Genomic DNA, 19,491 nt, shown 5'->3' with positions numbered 1-19,491 from the left:
TTTTGCCACTTCCTTTCGAATGAAAATGACATCACAGGTGCCAGGAGCATATTACTAATATTATTTTGGGGTTGACTTCCCCTTTAAGAGGTCTAAATTGGAATTGAATGTGGACATGCATGCAAATCATCGTGCAGCATCAATATGGCCCACAAGTTGTTTTGTTTTATGGTCAAAATCAAATGCAAAAACCTGCTTTTGGGACTTATAAAAAAAAAAAAGTAGCAATGCATTAGTGATAAATTTGGAAATGCCTGCCTTTTACTTTTTATTTTCCCTTAAAAAAAAAACTCCACCATTCAGGGAACTCTGATCATCTCATAAATACCAAAGTGCACCAAATGGACTTTTGAGCCTTTTTGACTGCCATTTTGCAAAACAGCCTCACTTATGACTAACTCACTGGCATTTGCTCTCAAAATTCGTTCATTTGCTGTGGCTTCAGAGGACCTACATCACCCGTGAGATCGTGGCCACCGACGGCGGGAACCGAAGCAGCTCCGTGGAACTGGCCGTGACCATCACCAACGTGAAGAACCAGCCGCCGCAGTGGGAGAAGGAAAGCTACGCCGTGGTCATACCCGAGAACACCGTGCGCGACACGCCCGTCGTGGTAAGTCCCGCACTGGTCGCATTCAAACCCACAAAACGTGCGTAAAGTGGAAAGGGAGGAAGGAAGGAAGGAAGGAAGGAAGGAAGGAAGGAAGGAAGGAAGGAAGGAAGGAAAGAAGGAAGGAACTTAATATAAAGGTCTGTCAGTCAACATGTTTGTCAATATCTAGATTTAATATTCTCTCTTATTCCGCGAAATGTTGGTCCTTCAACTTTAGCCTGCTTTAGAAACCGGCTGAAGACTATAATCAACATGGTTGCATCCAATCGATATTCGTTTTCCACTTCCGAATGACACATTCATCTACTGAGCGGCGTATGCATAATTTGGCATTTGTATTAAAATGTATGAACTGCTCCATGAATTATTAAGGTGGAAAAAAAAAAAAGAATCAGCCCTCGACGCCGCTCGACAAAAATTGGGCGGGCTCGACGAGCAGAACAAGATCGAAAGGCCCACGGCCAAATTGGAAGTGCAAGTCAGCCATTTTGGTTTTAAGCAGCCATTTTTGGTGCAACTTTCGACCTTTGTGAAACGGCTCCCCGAGCTGCTGGAACAATAGCGAGCACAGGTCAACCAGAGAGACGAGCCGTGTGCCAAGTTTTGCAACTTAGCTTCTTTTTTTTTTTTGGACTACGCCAAATGGAATTTTGCCGTTTGGCTTTGAAACCACAATTTGGTCAAATTCCAAGGCACGCACTTTGACAAACTCCTGCTGGGGAATTTGTCAAAAGGGCTCCAAATGGAAACAGATGGGTGACGTGAAATTGCCAAGCTTTTTTTTCCCGTCTTCACATCCAAATTTGATGATACTCATTTGTTTGCCATGAAAATGTAGGCATGAGGTTGATTGGTGCCTGATGTTTTATTTTCCGGGAGCAAAATGGTGCAACTGAGCAGACTCAAAAACTTGAATCCTAAAACATCATGGATATTGTCAATCATCTTATTTTGAAATCTACAAACAAACAAAAAGTAGAAGCAAAGGATCTCTTGATGAAGATGGTCATTTGTTGAGTTTCTGAATTCCATTTTTTAATCCGCTTTACACGTTGAAAGCTTCTTCACCCTGCATGCAGATGCGTTGTAATCATTCCGAGAAACCGACCGGACCGCCTTCCCCATTTGCACTTTAAAGCTAAAAGCGCATTTATTTTTCCATTTGGGAACTCTGAATGGTTTTGAAAAGTATTTAAAAGGCTGGATTATTAGCCATCCATGTGAACCTGTAAACAAGTTGGACCCCTTTGACACGAGGTTGAGCAAGCAAATAAAAAGGCAAAACGGCAACATGCTAAAGCTTCATTTTGAGCGCGCTGCAGATGTTCACTAATCGCCATCTTTCATTATTCATCCGCACTGGCGTTTATGCCTTCTCCGCTAATCACGAGTGTTTTCCCAGCGCCTCTCCAAAGCAATTAAGTCCATTAGAGCCTCTGATTGATATTTGCGCTGCGAGGATGGAAACAAAGCGGCCGCCGAGGGTCCTTCACGTCGAGCCGACGGGATCTCCCAAAATGGCAGCCCGCGGAAATGCCAAAAGCGCCCGGCGTTGGGGAAATTGGAACATTCCAGGATGCTTTTCATCAGCATGTTTGCCAGCCAGTGTCTGATTAACGCACGCTTCTGACTCCGGGCCGAGTTCCGCCTATGAGTGAGGCATGGGGTTATAGGCCTGACAGCCATGTTGCTAATGCCTCGGCCGTGGAAATGAGCGCTCTCCCCGCCTTTAAGCGGCCATGTTTGCCAGCCGCCGTCTCATTACGGCGGCTCCGGCGTTCGGGGGGCTTGACCGGATTCAACGAGGTCACCGGCGTCCTGTCCGAGATGGCGTTTTGGAGCTTAATTGGGAGCGTGCGGCCATGTCTTCTACATGGCTTTGGCCTTAATTAGCCAAGCAAGAATGAGGCGGGAGTGGCGGGGAAGATGGCATTGTAAGATCCCGCCGGGTTTCCGCATGTCGGAGCCTCGCCGGAAATTTACGGCCTTAATATTTGACTTCACGTTATTGCCCGCCGTAAAACACGGGGGGCTGATCGCTTTCCGCTAAGTAGAAGAGCCGAATGCGCCAGGAGGTCTCTGGAGGCGGGAATAGATTAAAAGATTTCATCTGGACCGGGGTGTACAATTTCACGATAACGTGACAGAGATTGGTTTTTCTCAGGTGGACCTCTCCGTGTGTTGCAACAAGGAGACAAAATCTTTGGTTTGCGTCAGGGGATTTAACCTTCTGTGACCTCTCTCCAAACAACCAGACCATCAAGGCCACCTCCCCACTGGGGGACCCCAGGGTGACGTATAATCTGGAGGACGGCATGGTCCCGGAGACCAACATGCCCGTCCGCTTCTACTTGACGCCTAACCGGGAAGACGGCTCAGCCTCCATCCTGGTGGCGGAGCCTCTGGACTACGAGACCACCCGAAACTTCATGCTGAGGGTTCGAGCCCAGAACGTGGCCGCCGTCCCGTTGGCTGCCTTCACCACCGTCTTCGTCAACGTCACAGGTCGGTCTTCGGTCTCCCGTTGTTGGCATAACTTCTCAATCCCGTTCCTAATAATGTGACGGGCTGCTTTTGAGATTGACACCATCGTCTCTGAAGCCTAGCTCAACCCTAGTCCTGATTTCTACCCCCCTCGCCCCTAATCCCGTTTTCTTTTCACCTTGCCCCAGAACACCAAGTCTTGACCTTAGTCCAGCAAGAACTAATGAAACTAGCTGAGACTTTGTGACATTAGGCCCCGCCCCTTTCCAGAGTGGATTCAACTGAAATGTGGAGCATTCTTGCTCACTTCCAGTCACTTTACCAATGGAGTCGATTGAACATCTGGTTTATTTTTTTTTTTGACTGGAGTTTCTGCTCGATGACACCATCGAATCATCTCTTCCCTCTCCACGGCTTCAAGGCAGCCCTGGCGGCGCCGTGTCACGGCTTTGTCGGCTATTGATCTGTCCGATCTGAGCTGCAAACCTCATCTTGACACCGGTGTGAATGAAAAATAGATGTGGAGTCTCTTGTCAAACAACCATGTGGAATAAAAAATGTAACCACCCTAAGACCATAGTTCGCCGCCCATTTTTCCACAGTCTTACTCTTCTCCAGCATGTTAGCTTTAAGGTTAACCCTAACCCTAACCCTAACCCGACCTCCTAAACCCAAGCGTACACTCCATACTGTCTGTAGCTTTCGCCATTTCCCAATCATTTGTAGATTTTTTTTTGGTCTTTTTCCCCCAGAATGGAATATAAAGATCTCAAATCAAATCCCAGCAAATGGGCTTGCCTTGTGGAATAATTTCTTGACTGGAATGTTTCGCTTCAGTGGTGGAAAGAATAAGACGTTTTGCTTCCACTGTGTGTTTCACCGACACCAGAAGCGCTTCCCTCTTTTTTTTTTTTCTTTTTATGTTCGGCCCTCTGTCGACACATCCCAAAGTTAGCTGGTATTTGTCCAGAGTTCAAATGCTTTTTCATCTTCCCGCAGCCTTTAGAAGTCAGAACGACAGCCCGGCAAAGCTCCCCCTTTGGTCCGACCGCAGAGCTTGACAGTTGAGCGAGAGAATAAAAGAAGTGTCAGGGCAAGAGAAGACGCCGCAAGACTTCTTGTCACGTTTGAAGCGTCAAAGTAACTTCTGTGGAACCCAAAGGTTGGGCTCTGTAATTGCAAATGCGTTCTCAAATGCCAGAGATAAAGTGTTGTCATAAACAAAAGGTCAACGCCAGCATGCTTAAGTGCAGCCACTCAGAAAAACTTGCGGAGCCTCATTTCCACAAATGCCTACCTTCCAGGAAATTCAAGAACAATCCCAGCCCTCATTCTTGAGTCCCCAAACACTGCATGGGTGTAATGACTGTACCTCATCATTCTCAACCTCATCTTGGAAGGAGCCATCTAATGGGCAGCCATCAATCTGCACGCAAGCCTCCTTTTGCGGCTGAGCTTCTAACATCTTACAACCAGCTCTTCATTTTGAACTGTCTATTTTCTGCTTAAAAATACTGGAACTAGGACCAAAGGTTTCTGTATATGGAGAATAAATCATCAAGTCTGGCCTTCTTGTTTGGTGGCCACCACTTAACCCAAGACCCTTAAACTAGTCCCAAGCCACTTAGTGCACCCTAGTGCTGGTTGGTACCGAACTCCAAGTCTTCACTCCTAAACACGAATATCATGTAGCCCCTAGCCTTAGCCCCTTTCCTGTCAACGCTAACGTCTTAGCCCCGTTACTGTCAATGCTAACGCCTTAGGCCCAAACCCTAAACCCATGCAGTCATACGTACTTGTACGTACGTGAGAAATCAATGATTAAATTGAAGTTTCTCCCCAATTTTCCAGATGTGAACGACAACGTCCCTTTTTTCACATCCTCCATCTACGAGGCTTCGGTGACCGAGGGCGCCCAATCGGGAACGTTGGTGTTTCAGGTGTCCGCCAACGACTTGGACTTGGGCCTCAACGGGAAGGTGAAATGTGCAGTCACACACACGTACTAAAAAAAAGAAAAACCAAACATTGATATTTGAAGTCCCGTTTTTGACGGCATGTTCTAGATCACCTACTCGCTGCTTGAGGATCGTAGCGGCGATCACCAGTATTTCCGCATCGACCCCGAGTCGGGTTTCATCTACACGCAGACCGTTTTTGACCGGGAAACCAAAAGCTCCTACCTGTTGGAGGTTCAATCGGTGGACGGTTGGGAGTCGGCCAGACCCGGCAAACACGGGCAGCCCAATTCCGGTAAGAACTCCGTTTAATGGATTGTCGTAGCCCTCGTCCTTTTGTAGCGAAGCAGAACTGAGGATCAAAGAATATTTGAAGACACTAATTGCTTTGGAATGATCTTCAAAAACATGTCAAGTGTGCAATCTCTCAGATACTTTGAAGGCTTTTTTTGAAGGGCGAAAAAAAACCCCAAAACTCCTTAATGGACTTTGCTCAAAATTTTCAAAACTGCCTTGATTCATTTTTTGTCTTGTTGAGAATAACGAGAAGTACTCGACAACTCGTGCTTTGGCTGGAACATTTGGAGATGTTCCAAGTGAGCAAACGAGCCATAATATATTTGATATGCTTTCTTTTGTATTTTTATGATAGATGCCATCGTTTGGACACTTCAATTTCAAATGATATGAATGTGATCCGTTGATGTTGAAAGAGTCACTTGACTGTTCGTTCTTATTGTATTTTTTTTTTTTTTACCAGCTGTCGAGGACATGAGATTCGTTGAAAAGGCTTTTTTTTTTTTTCTTTTGGTGGACTAAAACGTCCTGAGGGAAAGGTGTTAGAACAGCACCTGTTGCCTTACAACTTTGCAGATAAGCAAGGTGTTGTTTTGGCTCGGCAACAACTGAAAAGACAACAAAAATCAGTCAGTGTGAAAAGCACTCTTAATTGCTGCACTTCTAGCAGAGTTAACAAATCCGCTCCAGCTTGTGCAAAAGACGAGCACTTTTGTTTGGCATCAATTCAAAACAGAGAAATGGACCAGCAAAAAATATCCACAAAAAAAAAAAAATCCACAACACACCTGATAATCGTGCGTTCCTTACGGATGGACCTTAAAGTCCCACAATACGACGATTGTGACTTTGTCGATGACCGGCACCGACTCGGCCGCCGTTTAGCAACGAGCCACCGAGAGGAGGGAGACCTTTGTGGGATGCTTGGACAGCTGCGCTTCATTTAAGGCTCCATTTGTTTTCCGCGGCGACAGATGAAGCGCATACGTGCCTCGCAAAGTGCGGGAGGAGAGCAGATGCTCGGCCAGACGGCTCGTTCGGAAAGAAGCGTTGAGGAAAGGCGAGGGAGGACGGAGGACAATATGCTTTTGGTCAACTCATCCGATATGAGCGTGCTAGCGTTTTTTAACTAAAGTCGGCAAAGTCTCCGTGTCAAACATGTTGTAGAACAAATGTGGGGTTGCGAGGAAAACACCTGATTTTCATTCCCATCCGAAGCTCCTCGTTTGTCACGCGTAACCTTCCGCTGAAGCAGATGGCCGACAAGCGTGCCTTGCGTCTTGTCCAAAAAACTTGGATCCTCATTTCATGTTAGCTGTGGGAAAAAAACAAAAACAATCTGTGCTTCTCATTTTCGGAAAGTTCCCTAGAACGCGCTTGTATGGAAAATAAGTCTCCAAACGGGCGCTTCGCATTTGGCGGTGTGATTGTTTGGAGTGCCAACCTCGTCAAGGCGGCTCGCTCAGCTGCGACTTTTCGCACTCGTCCTTGCAACACGACATCATCTCGTGGCGCCGTACCGAATGGCGACCCAGCTTCCGTCTTTTTGGATTGGCTTTATTTGCTTCTTCCGTGCTCTGTAGCGCTTTTCCATCCGCATTTTCCGTGGCAGGCACCGGTGGGACATAAAGTACAAATACTTGAGTAGATTCTTTTTTTTTTTTCACCTCCCGGAGGTAATGACAAAATGTAAACATGTAAATAGAGAGGTGAAGTGAACAAGTTGAGATCATAGACCAAAAGAGTTGATGCTAATCTTTCAGTAGAAAAGAAATAGTGGCTGCATTTTGCTATTCTTTACAAATGACCAGTGGAAAATGACAAAACATTGTTTTCTGACCCATAAAGTGGAAAAAAAGATTTTTTTTCTTTTTATGCTGAGTATAAACATGTCTAGCAGAACAACGATTTTGACCCTAATATGTTTTGCTCTTGTGACCTCTCAAACTCCAAAACAATACTTTGACATCAAATAAAATAAAAGATTTTGCACGGAAAGGAGTTTGAAGCGGAATTGTGTGCGAGTGCCATCCGTGTGTGCGTTTTCCTCGACAGACAAGTGGCGGGAGATGGATGGGAGAACGGTTTGCGTTCCTATTTTGGTGCGCGTCAGCGTGGGTGAACACGTTTGTGTTCAGGCTGCAAAGCGATGCGACAGATGTGCCAGGTGACAGAATAGGCACAACGAGGCGCTCATAATAGCAGCTTTCTCTGGCTTCTGGAAGACTTGCTTGTGATTCTTCTTCTTGTTGTTGCGTCCTTGCTACTCGCAGACACGCCGTTCGTTTGTCAGCGCGTTTGCTAGTCAGGTCAAAGGTAGGGCACAACTTTGAGGAAAATCACAAATGAATGATTGCTTTTCACTATTTCTCAATAGTAAGGAAATTTTTTCCATCTTGTATTTTCAGAGGTAAAAAGATTTCTAATTTCTGTTTCCCCCTTTTGTTGCTGTCAGACACGGCGTACGTGCGCGTCTTCATCAGCGACGTCAACGACAACAAGCCGGCCTTCGCCCAGACCGCGTACGAGGTGGACGCAGACGAGGACGCCGACGTGGGATTCGCCGTCCTCACCGTCAGCGCCAACGACGGAGACGAAGGTGCCGATGACAAACCCGACATTGTACACGAGACACGACATTAAACAAGCGCCCTGAAAATGACACATTACGAATGAGCTCCATTCAAGATGTGTTCATGACCGTGTCAAATGTCAGACATCAAATGTACATCAACAAATATCATACATCAAATTACTCGCCGCCACCGAGAGCCGAGGAGGAAATCGACAGTGCAAAACAGTTCAATATGGCTAGATTAGAAACGTAACAATCCGTTGACCTTTTCAATCCACCCGCCTATAATAGAGCGCTAATTAAGAGTCCTCGTTAGGTCGCCGAGATTCAAACCAGACTCGGCGATGTTATTGCTCCGAGGGTTGAACTGCGCCTCTCCTCGTCTGTCGTCTTTAGAATTCTGAAAAGATAGACTGTGTAATAATGGCCGCTTTTTACGACGCGGGCCACTGCGGGTGCTCTCAGAGCTTTTCTTGGGCCCGGCGGGGCTGTCCAAATGTTAATTCGCGCCATTAGCATCTTGTCGCTGTCCGCCGACAACCTCGGAAGTCCACTTTTGTCTCAGTTGGACTTTTTGACATTTCCTTCACTGTTAATTAGAAAAAAAAGAGCCAGCTCACTCAATTGATGTCATTTTGCAACAGAGGGGGATTCCGGGCAATAATAATAAAAATAATAATAAAAAAATTCAATAATAAAATCACATTATATATATATATATACAAAAAAATCAATCATATCGCGAAATTAAAGTCGTCGTTTTTCTCAAGAATCTCGCCGTTATTTATTACGCTAATCAGGACTCCCTGCTTGATCCCGCTTCTAAAATTTGAGGCACCTTAATGGTAATTGTGGCGATTATCATCATTAGTCATGGAGATGCCAAGCAAGCCTACTAAGTGCAGAGTTGGGCACCTGCCACTACCAAATGTCTTCGCAAAACTAAAAGCCAATGTTGATGAATACAAGAAAAAATAGCAGCAATGTCAAAAGCACTTGTGATTTTGGGCAGATTAAGTGCCCATTAGTTGCAAATGTGACAACTTTAAATCTGCGGCACCAGCGAGGCTGCTGTGCCGGAATTCAACATCTGTGTTGGACTTAAAAGGCGAGCCCTCGCTTGGGATGTCATTATCGGTAAAATCGATAAAAATCACAGAGTAGGGCAGCGTCCGCGAGCTCCTTCCCACTCCTGCCAGTGAGTCTCCACCCCATTTGTTTGTCGGATGTCAAAAAGCCGGAATAAATTCTCTCCGTAAACAAGTGTAGTCTCGTTAAATGCCAGGGCCGGAAAAAAAGGTCTCGTTAGAGCCTCCGTGCTGGCCAGAGTCGGTCCAAAACACCCGCGGACAAACTCCATCTACTTTACGCCTCAACTTGCATGATTGGAGAGCAGATGGGTTGGGCTCGCTTTCACGCTTTGCCGGGGTCGGGTGCTCCTCGGCGGGGTTGGGCGCATTTTAGAGTTTGCCCCAAGTTGAGTAGTTGCCCTGAAAGATTTTTATGCTTGCGTCGATCTTGAAGGTTGTTTTTGTGGTGCACTTTGAAAGCGCCAAGTGCTTCCACACATTCACACTAAGCAAAAGGCGCTACCATATCAATAAAAAGCCTTCAGCGTAGCATAGGGATTAAAAAAAAAAAACATAAATGATGAGAGCAAATAAAAGTAAATCCAATTCCGAGTAAGTCCAATATAATCATGTCAAAGCTTGTAAGCAGTTTGATCTTCATTTTGTGATTGTGAAGCACCTGCACTTAATAATTCCAGCGTCAACTGGTCGCAGAGATTTAAGTCATTTACGAAGGTGTGATTAAGTTTGCATTGGCCGAGCGTATTCTGTATGCTGCATACAAAAGACTCCGTCTATATTAAGTATTTCACGTGGTTGCCATAAATTCCATGTGTGTGTGTATCCAGGGAAACAAAGACTTTTGAAATGAGTCCGCTCGGGAGACGAGAGAAACGAAAAACATTCAATTGATTTTGTTTGGACACCGCGCATCATCCCTTGATGGCTGCCGTCCTTGAGCTCCTCGCAGTTATTTGCAAATATTCAAGCCATGTGGATAATTAGGAAACAGAGTGCACGGGGGAACAATGTGAACCGCAGTCGAGAAAGGTTGCGAATCCACGTAGCCCTGACGTCTCGTTTGGAAAGACAACAAATTCAGGCGGATTAGCGTTGCAGTTGCTTCGCGCGTAACACACTTTCTAGGTCATGTGAACTCAAAATCGAAATATCTTATCATGTAAAGATCTCGTTTACCAAACATAACCAATTTTGGGCCCAAGTCAACAAGTCATGTTTCACGCGTGAGTAGACGGGAAGTAACCCACTCTGCGCCGTTTGCAATTAAGACAACCTTTTCCGCTGTGTTAAGCCGAGAACGGCCAATTACGCCTTAACGAATCCCGGCTCCGTGGTTGCGTGATGGGAATTAGCATAAGGCTAATCGGAATTACGTGACACAATCGTCTGAACCACGCTGGCAGGGGTGCGGCCATTAGTTTGCAAGCGGCGAGGCGGGCGGGGGGATGCGCAGCGGCGAATCCTCGTCCTCTGCCGTTGGATCTCCAGTGACAAAAATGTTTGAAATTATTAAGACAAATAATACTCATTTTATGTTATGATTTCATTTTTACTTGTCATAATGATGATAGGTGAGGCAGAGCCTCAACTGCCTCCCCTGACTGCGTCTCTCCTTGACGAAATTCTGCTATTGACAGTTTTGCTCAATCTACATTGGAAAAATATGGAAAAATTCGAGGACGTTACATGGCTTCTTGTAGGCAGATTTTTTTTTTCTTTTTTCCCCCAGCGTCTGCCTCATCTGCCATCTGCGTGATGGATTGTCTGCACGGCGACTGTTCATTATGCCTTCAAGGGCAGCTCAGAAAAACGTGTTACGACACATTGAAAAGGCACTGACTTGTTTTAATGGCTGTAAAAATTGCGGGGGGAGGCCGAAGTGACAAATTCTGTGTGGGGGGGGCATTTCCATCTCTCTACTCTCGACTGTATGCACAGCTCGGCGCTTCAATCACGTCATCGCACTGCACTTTTGAGGGCTTTAAAATGACATAGTGATTGGACATCGGCACGAGAAAAGCAAGCCGACCTTGCCGTCACTTTTTGTTCTTTTGAAACGGAGGGTGAAGTGCGTGCTGCAATGTATGCAGAGCGAATTTTCCCGCCCGACCCTGAACTGAAAACAGTTGAAAAATAATTTACAAGTCCGAGAAAGTGGCAAAGGAGATTGCTACATGTTGAGCATAAATGAAGGATCGCTTTTTGGTCGATGAATATCAAATAGGTGCAGTTTGATGTGAGAGCCCAGACGAGAACTAGATCCAAACATTTGGGCGACGTCCTTTTGCTCCATTGCATTGAAAACATCCACCTGGAAGCTTTTCCTCCATCAGGCAGGCAGCAAGATAAACTTACTATGGATTTCTCATCAGGAGCGTCTCTTCACATGCCAAGCCCGAGTAATCACCTTTTGTCGAGCCCGCTATCTGATTACACTTTCCCCCGCTAACATGCGCTAATGCTCTCCATTAACACCGAACGGCCGGCCCGTCGACGGCCGGGCGACGAGCTCTTCTCGCGAGGAGGTTTCCTCGCAGGAAATCAATCAGCTCGTCACGGTGAGCGCCGGCCATTTTGGTGAGGCTTATGTGCTCTTCCGCAGGCGGGAACGCTAAACTGCGCTACCAGATCACGTCCGGAAACACGGGAGGCGTGTTTGACGTGGAACCGGAGGTGGGGACCATCTTCATCGCTCAGCCTCTGGACTACGAGCGGAATAAAAGGTAGACCGCATTGATCCATTCGAAATGAAGATGAACTGATTTAAAAAAAAGAAAGCACTTTGAGAAGACTCTCAGCGAACTAAGTGCCGGTTGTTGATGTTGACACAAGTCACGGGAAAGTGCTATTGGTGGACACCACGAGCACTTACCGCCAGTTGTCATCTTGATTCTCCAAGTCGTCATGTCATCGTTGCAGGTACAAGCTGCGTGTTCTGGCTTCGGACGGCAAGTGGGAGGACTACACCACCGTGGCGGTCAACGTGGTCAACAAGAATGACGAAGCGCCCGTGTTCACCGTCAACGAATACTATGGCAGCGTGACGGAAGAACTGGATGGCTCGCCCGTGTTCGTCTTGCAGGTAGGTATGCGCTAATTCAAGGGAATTCAAGTCATCCACATGGATTTCATTGCAAATAGAAAATAAAACATGAAATTAAATACAAGACAATTCATCGTGAATATAATCATTCAGAAATAAAAGTATAATATAATATAAAATGCGTCATGAACAAGAGTACATAATTATTTACTCTTGTTCATGAAGCGTTCAATTATAAAAGATATTAAGAAAAGGTCAAAATGACCTAAATTAAAAAAAAAAGTATGATTAAATTACAATGAATGCAATTATAGCGAATGAGACTTGATTGATAAATGCAAAAAATGTAAGAAAAAGAAGGACTTCAAATATTTTCAATACCTTTGGGGTCGCAGGTGACAGCGTCCGACCCGGACAAGGACGCCGACCAGGAGGCCCTCCGCTACTCCCTCCACGGCCAGGGCGCCGAGAGCGAGTTTGTCATCGACGAGGCGACGGGCAAGATCTACGCTCAGCGGACGCTGAACCGCGAGGAGCGCGCCGCCTGGCGTTTTGTGGTGTTGGCCACGGACGAAGGCGGCGAGGGCCTGACGGGCTTCACCGACGTCATCATCAACGTGTGGGACATCAACGACAACGCTCCCGTCTTCACCTGCGCGTCCAGTTGCCGCGGCGACGTGGCCGAGAACTCGCCGGCCGGCACGTCGGTGATGGAGATGACGGCCACCGACCTGGACGACGCCGCCGTGGGCCAGAACGCCGTCCTGTCCTACAGGATTCTGGGCAGCTTGGACGGGACGGGGGGCGTTGCCGCCTTCTCCGAGATGTTTGCCATCAACCCCGCCACTGGCACCATCACGGTTTGTTTGGGATTCGGGCAGCCGGCAAACGCAGCAAGCATCCATTTCTTCAGCAATGTGCCGTTTGCTAGGTGGCCTTGGGCGGCCTGGATCGGGAGCAGGTGGAGGCCTACATGCTGGTGGTGGAAGCCCGGGACGGCGGAGGCATGGCGGGAACGGCCACGGCGACCATCCAGGTCACGGACGTCAACGACCACGCGCCCAGATTCCTCCAACACGTCTGCCTGGCCAGGATCTCGGAAAACGCCGAGCCCAACGCTGAGGTGAGCCTCATTTAATTGCTAAATTGATCACAAATATGTTTTCCAGTTCGACTAAATGATGCCAATCGAAATAAGTCTGTTACTTTTTGTATCCACTCCAATGCAAAATGTCGTAACCCCTGAATGCACTTTGATTTTGGTACGCATGCATCCAAACAAAAACTCAACAAACTTTACTTGACGTTTTCCGCTATTAAAAATTAAATGCAAAAAACTGGGGGGGATATTTTTCATCGGAAATAATTTTTCCTCTTCCTGGCTCAGGATCCCAAAAAAGCACTGCAGCTTTTATATTCCCTTTAAGCGTTCGCTTTGAGTTCTCAGCTCTGCGATGGGAGGGGGGGGGGAAGAAAAAAAAAAAGTTCAAGACGGCTGAACATGCACACCAAGCCGCATCCAAACCTTCCGTCTGGGAACGTGAACGAAATAGAAAGACGGACGTTTGTGTTCGATGCTCTCTTGGCTGCTGAATTCAATTTCAAAATCCGAATGCAATTCCGGCAGCCATCCGACGAGTCTAAAAACGCCGCCGCGCTACTGACGTGTTCCCTGCCGGCTCGTTTGCCAAGGTCCTGGAGTTGAAGGCCGAGGACCGAGACACGGGAGAAAACGGCCAGCTGACCTTCAGCGTGGTGGCCGGAGACCAGGAGCAAAAGTTCTACGTGGTCAGCAACAAAGCGGAGCAGCGGGGAAGCCTCCGACTCAAGAAGCGACTCGACTACGAGAGACACGGCGAGCAGAGCTTCAACCTCACCATCAAGGTGACTCGCTCGTACAATTCGTGTCCAGGTGACTTGAGGTGCAATCACGTTCCGTTTAGACAGCTGTGGCCAAAGCTAGACATACAAGGTCTAGTCACGCCTAGTCGACAAATAGCCGCGACTGACTCTACAAAGATTGAGTCGATCGGCGGCGATGCATCGGAAACTTTTAAGGGTCACTTGAGTACATGAAAGGCAATGATTCACTTGCTTTTTTGCAGAACAGCAATCTGCCTCTCAAATAGCTCGCCAAAGGACTCTTTTTTTTTTTTTTTTCGTCTCTCGCAAAGTGCAGCCTGTATGAGAGAAGTGAAATGGTGCACTTGAGTTTTACAGATGCGGCGGTACGCTTGCAAAGTGACTTTGAAAGTTTGCCAGATTTGGGTTTCAGGCAAGGCTTAGGTTTTACAATTAGGGTTCAAAAATGATTTTTTTGGAACTGCTTGAACATGACTTATGTTGTCTGTATGTGTTCCAGGTTGAAGACTTGGATTTTTCCAGCCTGCTTCACTGCGCGGTTGAGGTGGACGACTACAACGACCACGCCCCGGTCTTCATCCCGCACTTTTTGTCTCTGGGTCCCCTGTCAGAGGACGTCCCCGTGGGGACCAGCGTGGCCCGCTTGGTGGCCAGCGACTTGGACTCGGGTCAGAACCGTCAGCTGGTCTACAGTCTGTCTCGAGACTCGGACCCGGACGGGCTCTTCGCCGTGGACCAATCGGGCGTCCTGACGGTGGCCCGGCCGCTGGATCGCGAGAGGGTGGCCCAGCACCACCTGGTGGTCATCGCCACGGACCGCGGGGTGCCCGCTTTGTCGGGTAGCGCCACGGTGGAGCTCCCCCTGCTGGACGTCAACGATAACGGGCCGCAGTTTGAAGCCGAGTACGCGCCGGTGGTCTTTGAGAACCTTCCTGGACCTCAGGTAGGATCACCACCAAACGTGTCATGACGTGTCAGTGACTGAAGATACACACACATCAATCAATGTCTGCATACATTTTCAGGTTGTAGCCATGAACGAGACGTCCACGCTGCTGCGGGCGGTGGACCGCGACTCCCCGGAGAACGGCGCGCCTTTCCGTTTCGCTGTCCCGGACGACTATCGCCACGACAACGACTTCTACCTGAAGGACAACCTGAACGGGACGGCCACGCTGACGGCGCTGCGGACGTTCGACCGCGAACGTCAGAAGGAGTTCCTCATCCCCGTGGTCATGAGCGACAGCGGGCATCCCGCCAAAACGGTCACCTCAACGCTGACCGTCACCATCGGCGACCACAACGACCACCCGCACGTCGCCGGCGAAAAGACCGTCTTCATCAACACGCACAAAGGTGAGCTGGGATGATTTTTTTTTTCTGGTGTGTCAAACATTTTTGTTCTCCGATTCGGAGATGATGAGGGCGTCTCAATAGTTTTGTGCATGTGGCACAGCTCTAACCAGCAGAGCTTGTGCCGTTTCTCCACCAATTAAGCTCTCATCAGTATGCGGCAATGGAAGGCAATGGCAGCATTTTTATGTCTTCTCCTCCCTGGATCGTTATCGTCAACATTTTCATGGTCCTCGTGATTGTCCATTAGCCAGCAGGTGTCCCGCGGCGCCGCTCAGTCGGACCGTTTATAGCTCCGCCACCCGCCGGCCGGGCGTCGCACCAAAGCGCCGTCGGGGCCGATTGGGCCTCCGTCGGAATTGGCAAATATGTTACGGCGGGAAGGCCTTTGTGCCGCGCATCAGACGCCGGCGTCGGCCCGTCAACTCCCGTTGCTCTTGGTGCCACCGTGCGGGTCTTTTATTTTACTTGCACGACCGCATGGGAGGATTTTGGCCTTCACTGCTGCAAAAAGTCATCAACAAAAATGGTTGGCTTTCAAATGAGGGGGTTGGCTTTTAAGCCATGGGTAGGGCTCTAAAAAAAGTGTTAAGGTATTGAGCCCAATTTGTGTTTTCAAATGAGACTTTTGAAGCTGTTAAACAAGGGCTACCCTTCTGAAGTCATGACTGGGGGTTGATGATTTTAAAGTAGGGTTTCAAGATTGACATTTTCAAAGTAGTACAGGAAGACTGAATTGGTTTTATTTTTCGAAAGGAGCGAAGAGAATCTTAGGCTTTGAAAGTAGGACTGCAAGCCGGTGCACCAGTGCCTTGTTTGGATTGGAAAAGCTTTTTGAAATTGCTGAAGGAGTCTCCTTGAAGGTTATCGCAAAGTCCCATATCAATTTTTCTACTTCCTGTCATGTGACCTTCACCAGCACTCCTCAATCTTCCACCACTTGAAATGCTCTGCAAGACTGAAACAAGAAATGGATTTTTCTCTTTGTGTTTATTTTTTTCTCTCTCTCTTTCTCTTCAGGCCGCATGCCCACCACCGTTCTAGGAAAAGTGTACGCGCCCGACCCGGACGACTGGGACAACAAGACGTACGTCTTCGAGGGACACGTACCCACGTAAGTCCTCCTCTTCTTTGTAAACACAAATACAAAAATATGATTCCAAAGTTGCCAAACCCTTGCTACTCGGGATTTCCGATACCACACACATTTTTCAAACCGGCACCGTGGTCCTCGAGTACTTTTTTTTTCTTTTAAATATACAGTCGAGCTGCATATACTATAAATAGGATCAATCTAGGGCGTATGGTCGATACCAAATGGATCGCCATTAAATACGCTCCATTAAAAACCTACAGAAAATAAATATTGTCTACTCCCGGTGTATAAACATGAAAGATGCTACACTAGAGTGTAAACGTTGCGCAAGCCCAATGCAGCGATAAAGTTGCGCAAGGTGCGATCGATACGTTCGGCCCATTGCTGATGGCCAAGCTGACAAAGAAATAAGGCTTCCACCTTCTTTGGCCGAATCACCGGCGATCCATAAGGTGTGTATTCATTAGCCGCCGCGATTGATGTGCGCGCCCGCCCGCCGCCAACATCTGGCCCACATTCCGCACGGCTACGCCTGGACTCCCGTTTTTGCATTATTCACACGTCCATCAATCACCCCAACCAAGCCGGGCCGGGAAACTTGGGGGATTTCACACGCTGATTAAATTCACTGGCGGATTATAGTGAAGATCCATCACGTGTCAATACTGTTCAACGGACTTGTCATTGGATCTTTAAGATCTGCACCCCCTTTAGTCGTGGATCTCCACAAAAGTTTGGCATCAACTCATTTATTTGCCAGCAACAACCCAAATGATCCATGGGAGCCTTTTAAGAGCCAGGCCAAGATGGCACACCCCTCTCGGAAATCCAAACGTCTCATCCCGGCACACCCTGAAAAAATGTCAAAATAAAACCCCCACCGTGGCAATTTTTGGGCTCAAGGGGCAAATGTTCTTGTCCACACCCCCCTTTTATCTTGCGCACCCTTTCACACCCGATTAAAAATGCTTAGACCACGCCTCCTCCACAATACAGACTTGCCACATCCCCATTTGACTCTGCACACAGCCTAAAAAAGCGAACCGGTAAGCTTCCTATTTTATTGGTCTAAACCGTTCAGCCCCTACTAGATCCAAAAAGACTTGGCGTGCCCACCTGCTGTGACCTGTGCATCTCCATCAAAAAGTCAAAGTAAAGTCCAGATTTACTGAAAGTATCAATCTAAGGCCACACTCACCTTTCTGCATCCCGAAAGAAAGATTTGGCGCACCTGTTGGGGGGGGGGGGGGGGGAAACAAAGCCCCTCCATCCATATTCGATGTGTATAACTTATTTCTGCCAAACTCGTCTTCAGAATGGATGCACCCATTGTACACCCAGCGGGAAAAAGGTCAAAACATCTGCCACTAACTTTGCAGCGGCAGCATCCTTTCCATGCTCCGTTCATCCGCCACTGATCTTTGTCAGCTCGGTAAAAAAAAGAAAAAAAAAAAGAGGGCTTTAACGGGAAGCACGTTGTAGCTCATCGCGCTGCGCTTTCCGCCCGTTTTACTGCGCCACTTGGCTTTTTTTATGAGCAGATGTAAACGGGGCTGTCACTTCAAACCTTTGCCGTGAATTTCTCATGTGGGTAAATAAAGTTTCCATCAATCCACCTGTTAATCGCGCGCAAGTTGTCATTTTTAAAACCGCTGAAGTCGTCAAAGGATTTTTCATCTTGCGCAATCTTCAACGCCAAAATTCAAACAGGGGGGTGTCGACTTTTTTATTTTTAGCCGCTATTTGGACAAAATCAACGGCACCCGCGCGTAAAAGTCTTGCTTCGGAGTTCAGTAGCATGATTGCTGTCCGGCGCCGCTGACGGGTCTCCGCCCTAATCAAGCAAAGTAATTATCTGTACGGCAAGACACAAAAAGTCATCTTGGCTCGTTTGTCAGACATCCTTCCGCCTTAGCGCCTTAATGCCTCCGTCTATCATTGTCCCACGGGGACTTTGATTCACAGCGGGAAATGGAGTAAACACTAAAAGGGGGCATAAAAGACATCGTAAAAGCGCGCGATGGAGTGTTTTCATCCCTTTCCCTGTTTTATCCTCCGAAAGGAAGGTAGGAGGAGGAGGTTGTACTTTAAAGCCTCGTTAACACCTCGTCAACGCCTCACTCGCCCGCTTTGGTTTGGCACGACGCCTCGCTTTTATTTGTCGTCCTCGTGAGACCGTAGCAAAAGTTTGAGCCGTTTGTTTGCTCGCGCACAAAAACAAATGTGATCATCAATACGAGAAAAAAATCACCGCGACACACAGACTTTTTTGCATCACAGATACTTTCAAAATGTGGAATTAAAAATCGGTACGAGTAAATGATGTGAGTATAAAATGTAATTAAAAAATGAGTCACGACCGTAAAAAAAATGTACCTAAGTTAGCATCATTCCGTAGCGCACCAAAAGTGGTGTGAATCATTCTCTAAATAAATGGAACTTGATTCATTTAGGTGACATGAATTGAATAAATACTGTAAGCGGATGGATGGAGGGAGGGAGGGAGGGAGGGATGGAGTAAATTAAAGACTTTTTTTAAACTTAATTTTTGCATCATGAGACGACTGTTTTGCATTCACCGCAAAAGTGTGCGTGGGCGTTCGCATTTCGGTGCTTCATTGAGCACACGCATCACAGTCCACTGATTGCAGTTGATGACTTGAATTACACACACACACACACACACAAGTGCAAGGTACAGTTTAAACAATGAAAGGGCATCCTTAAAGAGACACACGGCAAGCTCGTGGGTTTTCCTGGGTCAACACGGGGCCAGCACGTCGGCAACCCCCCCGACGGCTTGGCCTTGACCTTGTCCCAACATTTTCAATCACGCCGCTGGGCCGTAGGCGGCGACTGTTTTAATTTATGAGCCGGAGCATCCGTCCCATAATTGGCCGGGCGACGCTTTGACCCACGGCGCCCCCTAGAGACGTTCCCCGGGTGAGAAGGAGCCAGACAATCCAGGCCTAATTGCTTCACGCCGGCTCCCCCCGAAGTGTCTGGAGGACTTTGGAGTTGTTTGGCGAGGCGGGAGAAGGTCACGCTTTGCCCGAACCGCCACCTTCCCGCACGACATTCGTGCTCAATGCTGAGCTTTTTTATTGGGAGGGGGGGC

The 19,491-nt window shown here is 47.7% G+C and overlaps 1 protein-coding gene across 3 annotated transcripts in view; it reads left to right on the top strand.

Moving 5' to 3' along the window:
- The window catches only part of LOC148400985 (neural-cadherin), a 107,363-nt gene that overhangs the window by 52,661 nt on the left and 35,211 nt on the right, over positions 1-19,491 (top strand). For all 3 annotated transcript variants that reach the window (XM_088372298.1, XM_088372297.1, XM_088372299.1), the window contains 13 exons: positions 446-613; positions 2,869-3,118; positions 4,949-5,076; positions 5,164-5,350; positions 7,808-7,951; positions 11,621-11,741; positions 11,938-12,100; positions 12,457-12,921; positions 12,993-13,184; positions 13,754-13,945; positions 14,424-14,867; positions 14,950-15,280; positions 16,298-16,391. In XM_088372298.1, the coding sequence (XP_088228424.1) occupies positions 446-613; positions 2,869-3,118; positions 4,949-5,076; positions 5,164-5,350; positions 7,808-7,951; positions 11,621-11,741; positions 11,938-12,100; positions 12,457-12,921; positions 12,993-13,184; positions 13,754-13,945; positions 14,424-14,867; positions 14,950-15,280; positions 16,298-16,391 (2,879 nt within the window). The remainder of the gene's footprint in view (positions 1-445; positions 614-2,868; positions 3,119-4,948; positions 5,077-5,163; positions 5,351-7,807; positions 7,952-11,620; positions 11,742-11,937; positions 12,101-12,456; positions 12,922-12,992; positions 13,185-13,753; positions 13,946-14,423; positions 14,868-14,949; positions 15,281-16,297; positions 16,392-19,491) is intronic.

The sequence above is a fragment of the Syngnathus floridae genome, chromosome 3 (assembly GCF_059516105.1).
Source record: "Syngnathus floridae isolate MCC-2025c chromosome 3, RoL_Sflo_1.0, whole genome shotgun sequence".
NCBI lineage: Eukaryota > Metazoa > Chordata > Actinopteri > Syngnathiformes > Syngnathidae > Syngnathus > Syngnathus floridae.
This window is presented reverse-complemented; position numbering and strand designations above follow the sequence as displayed.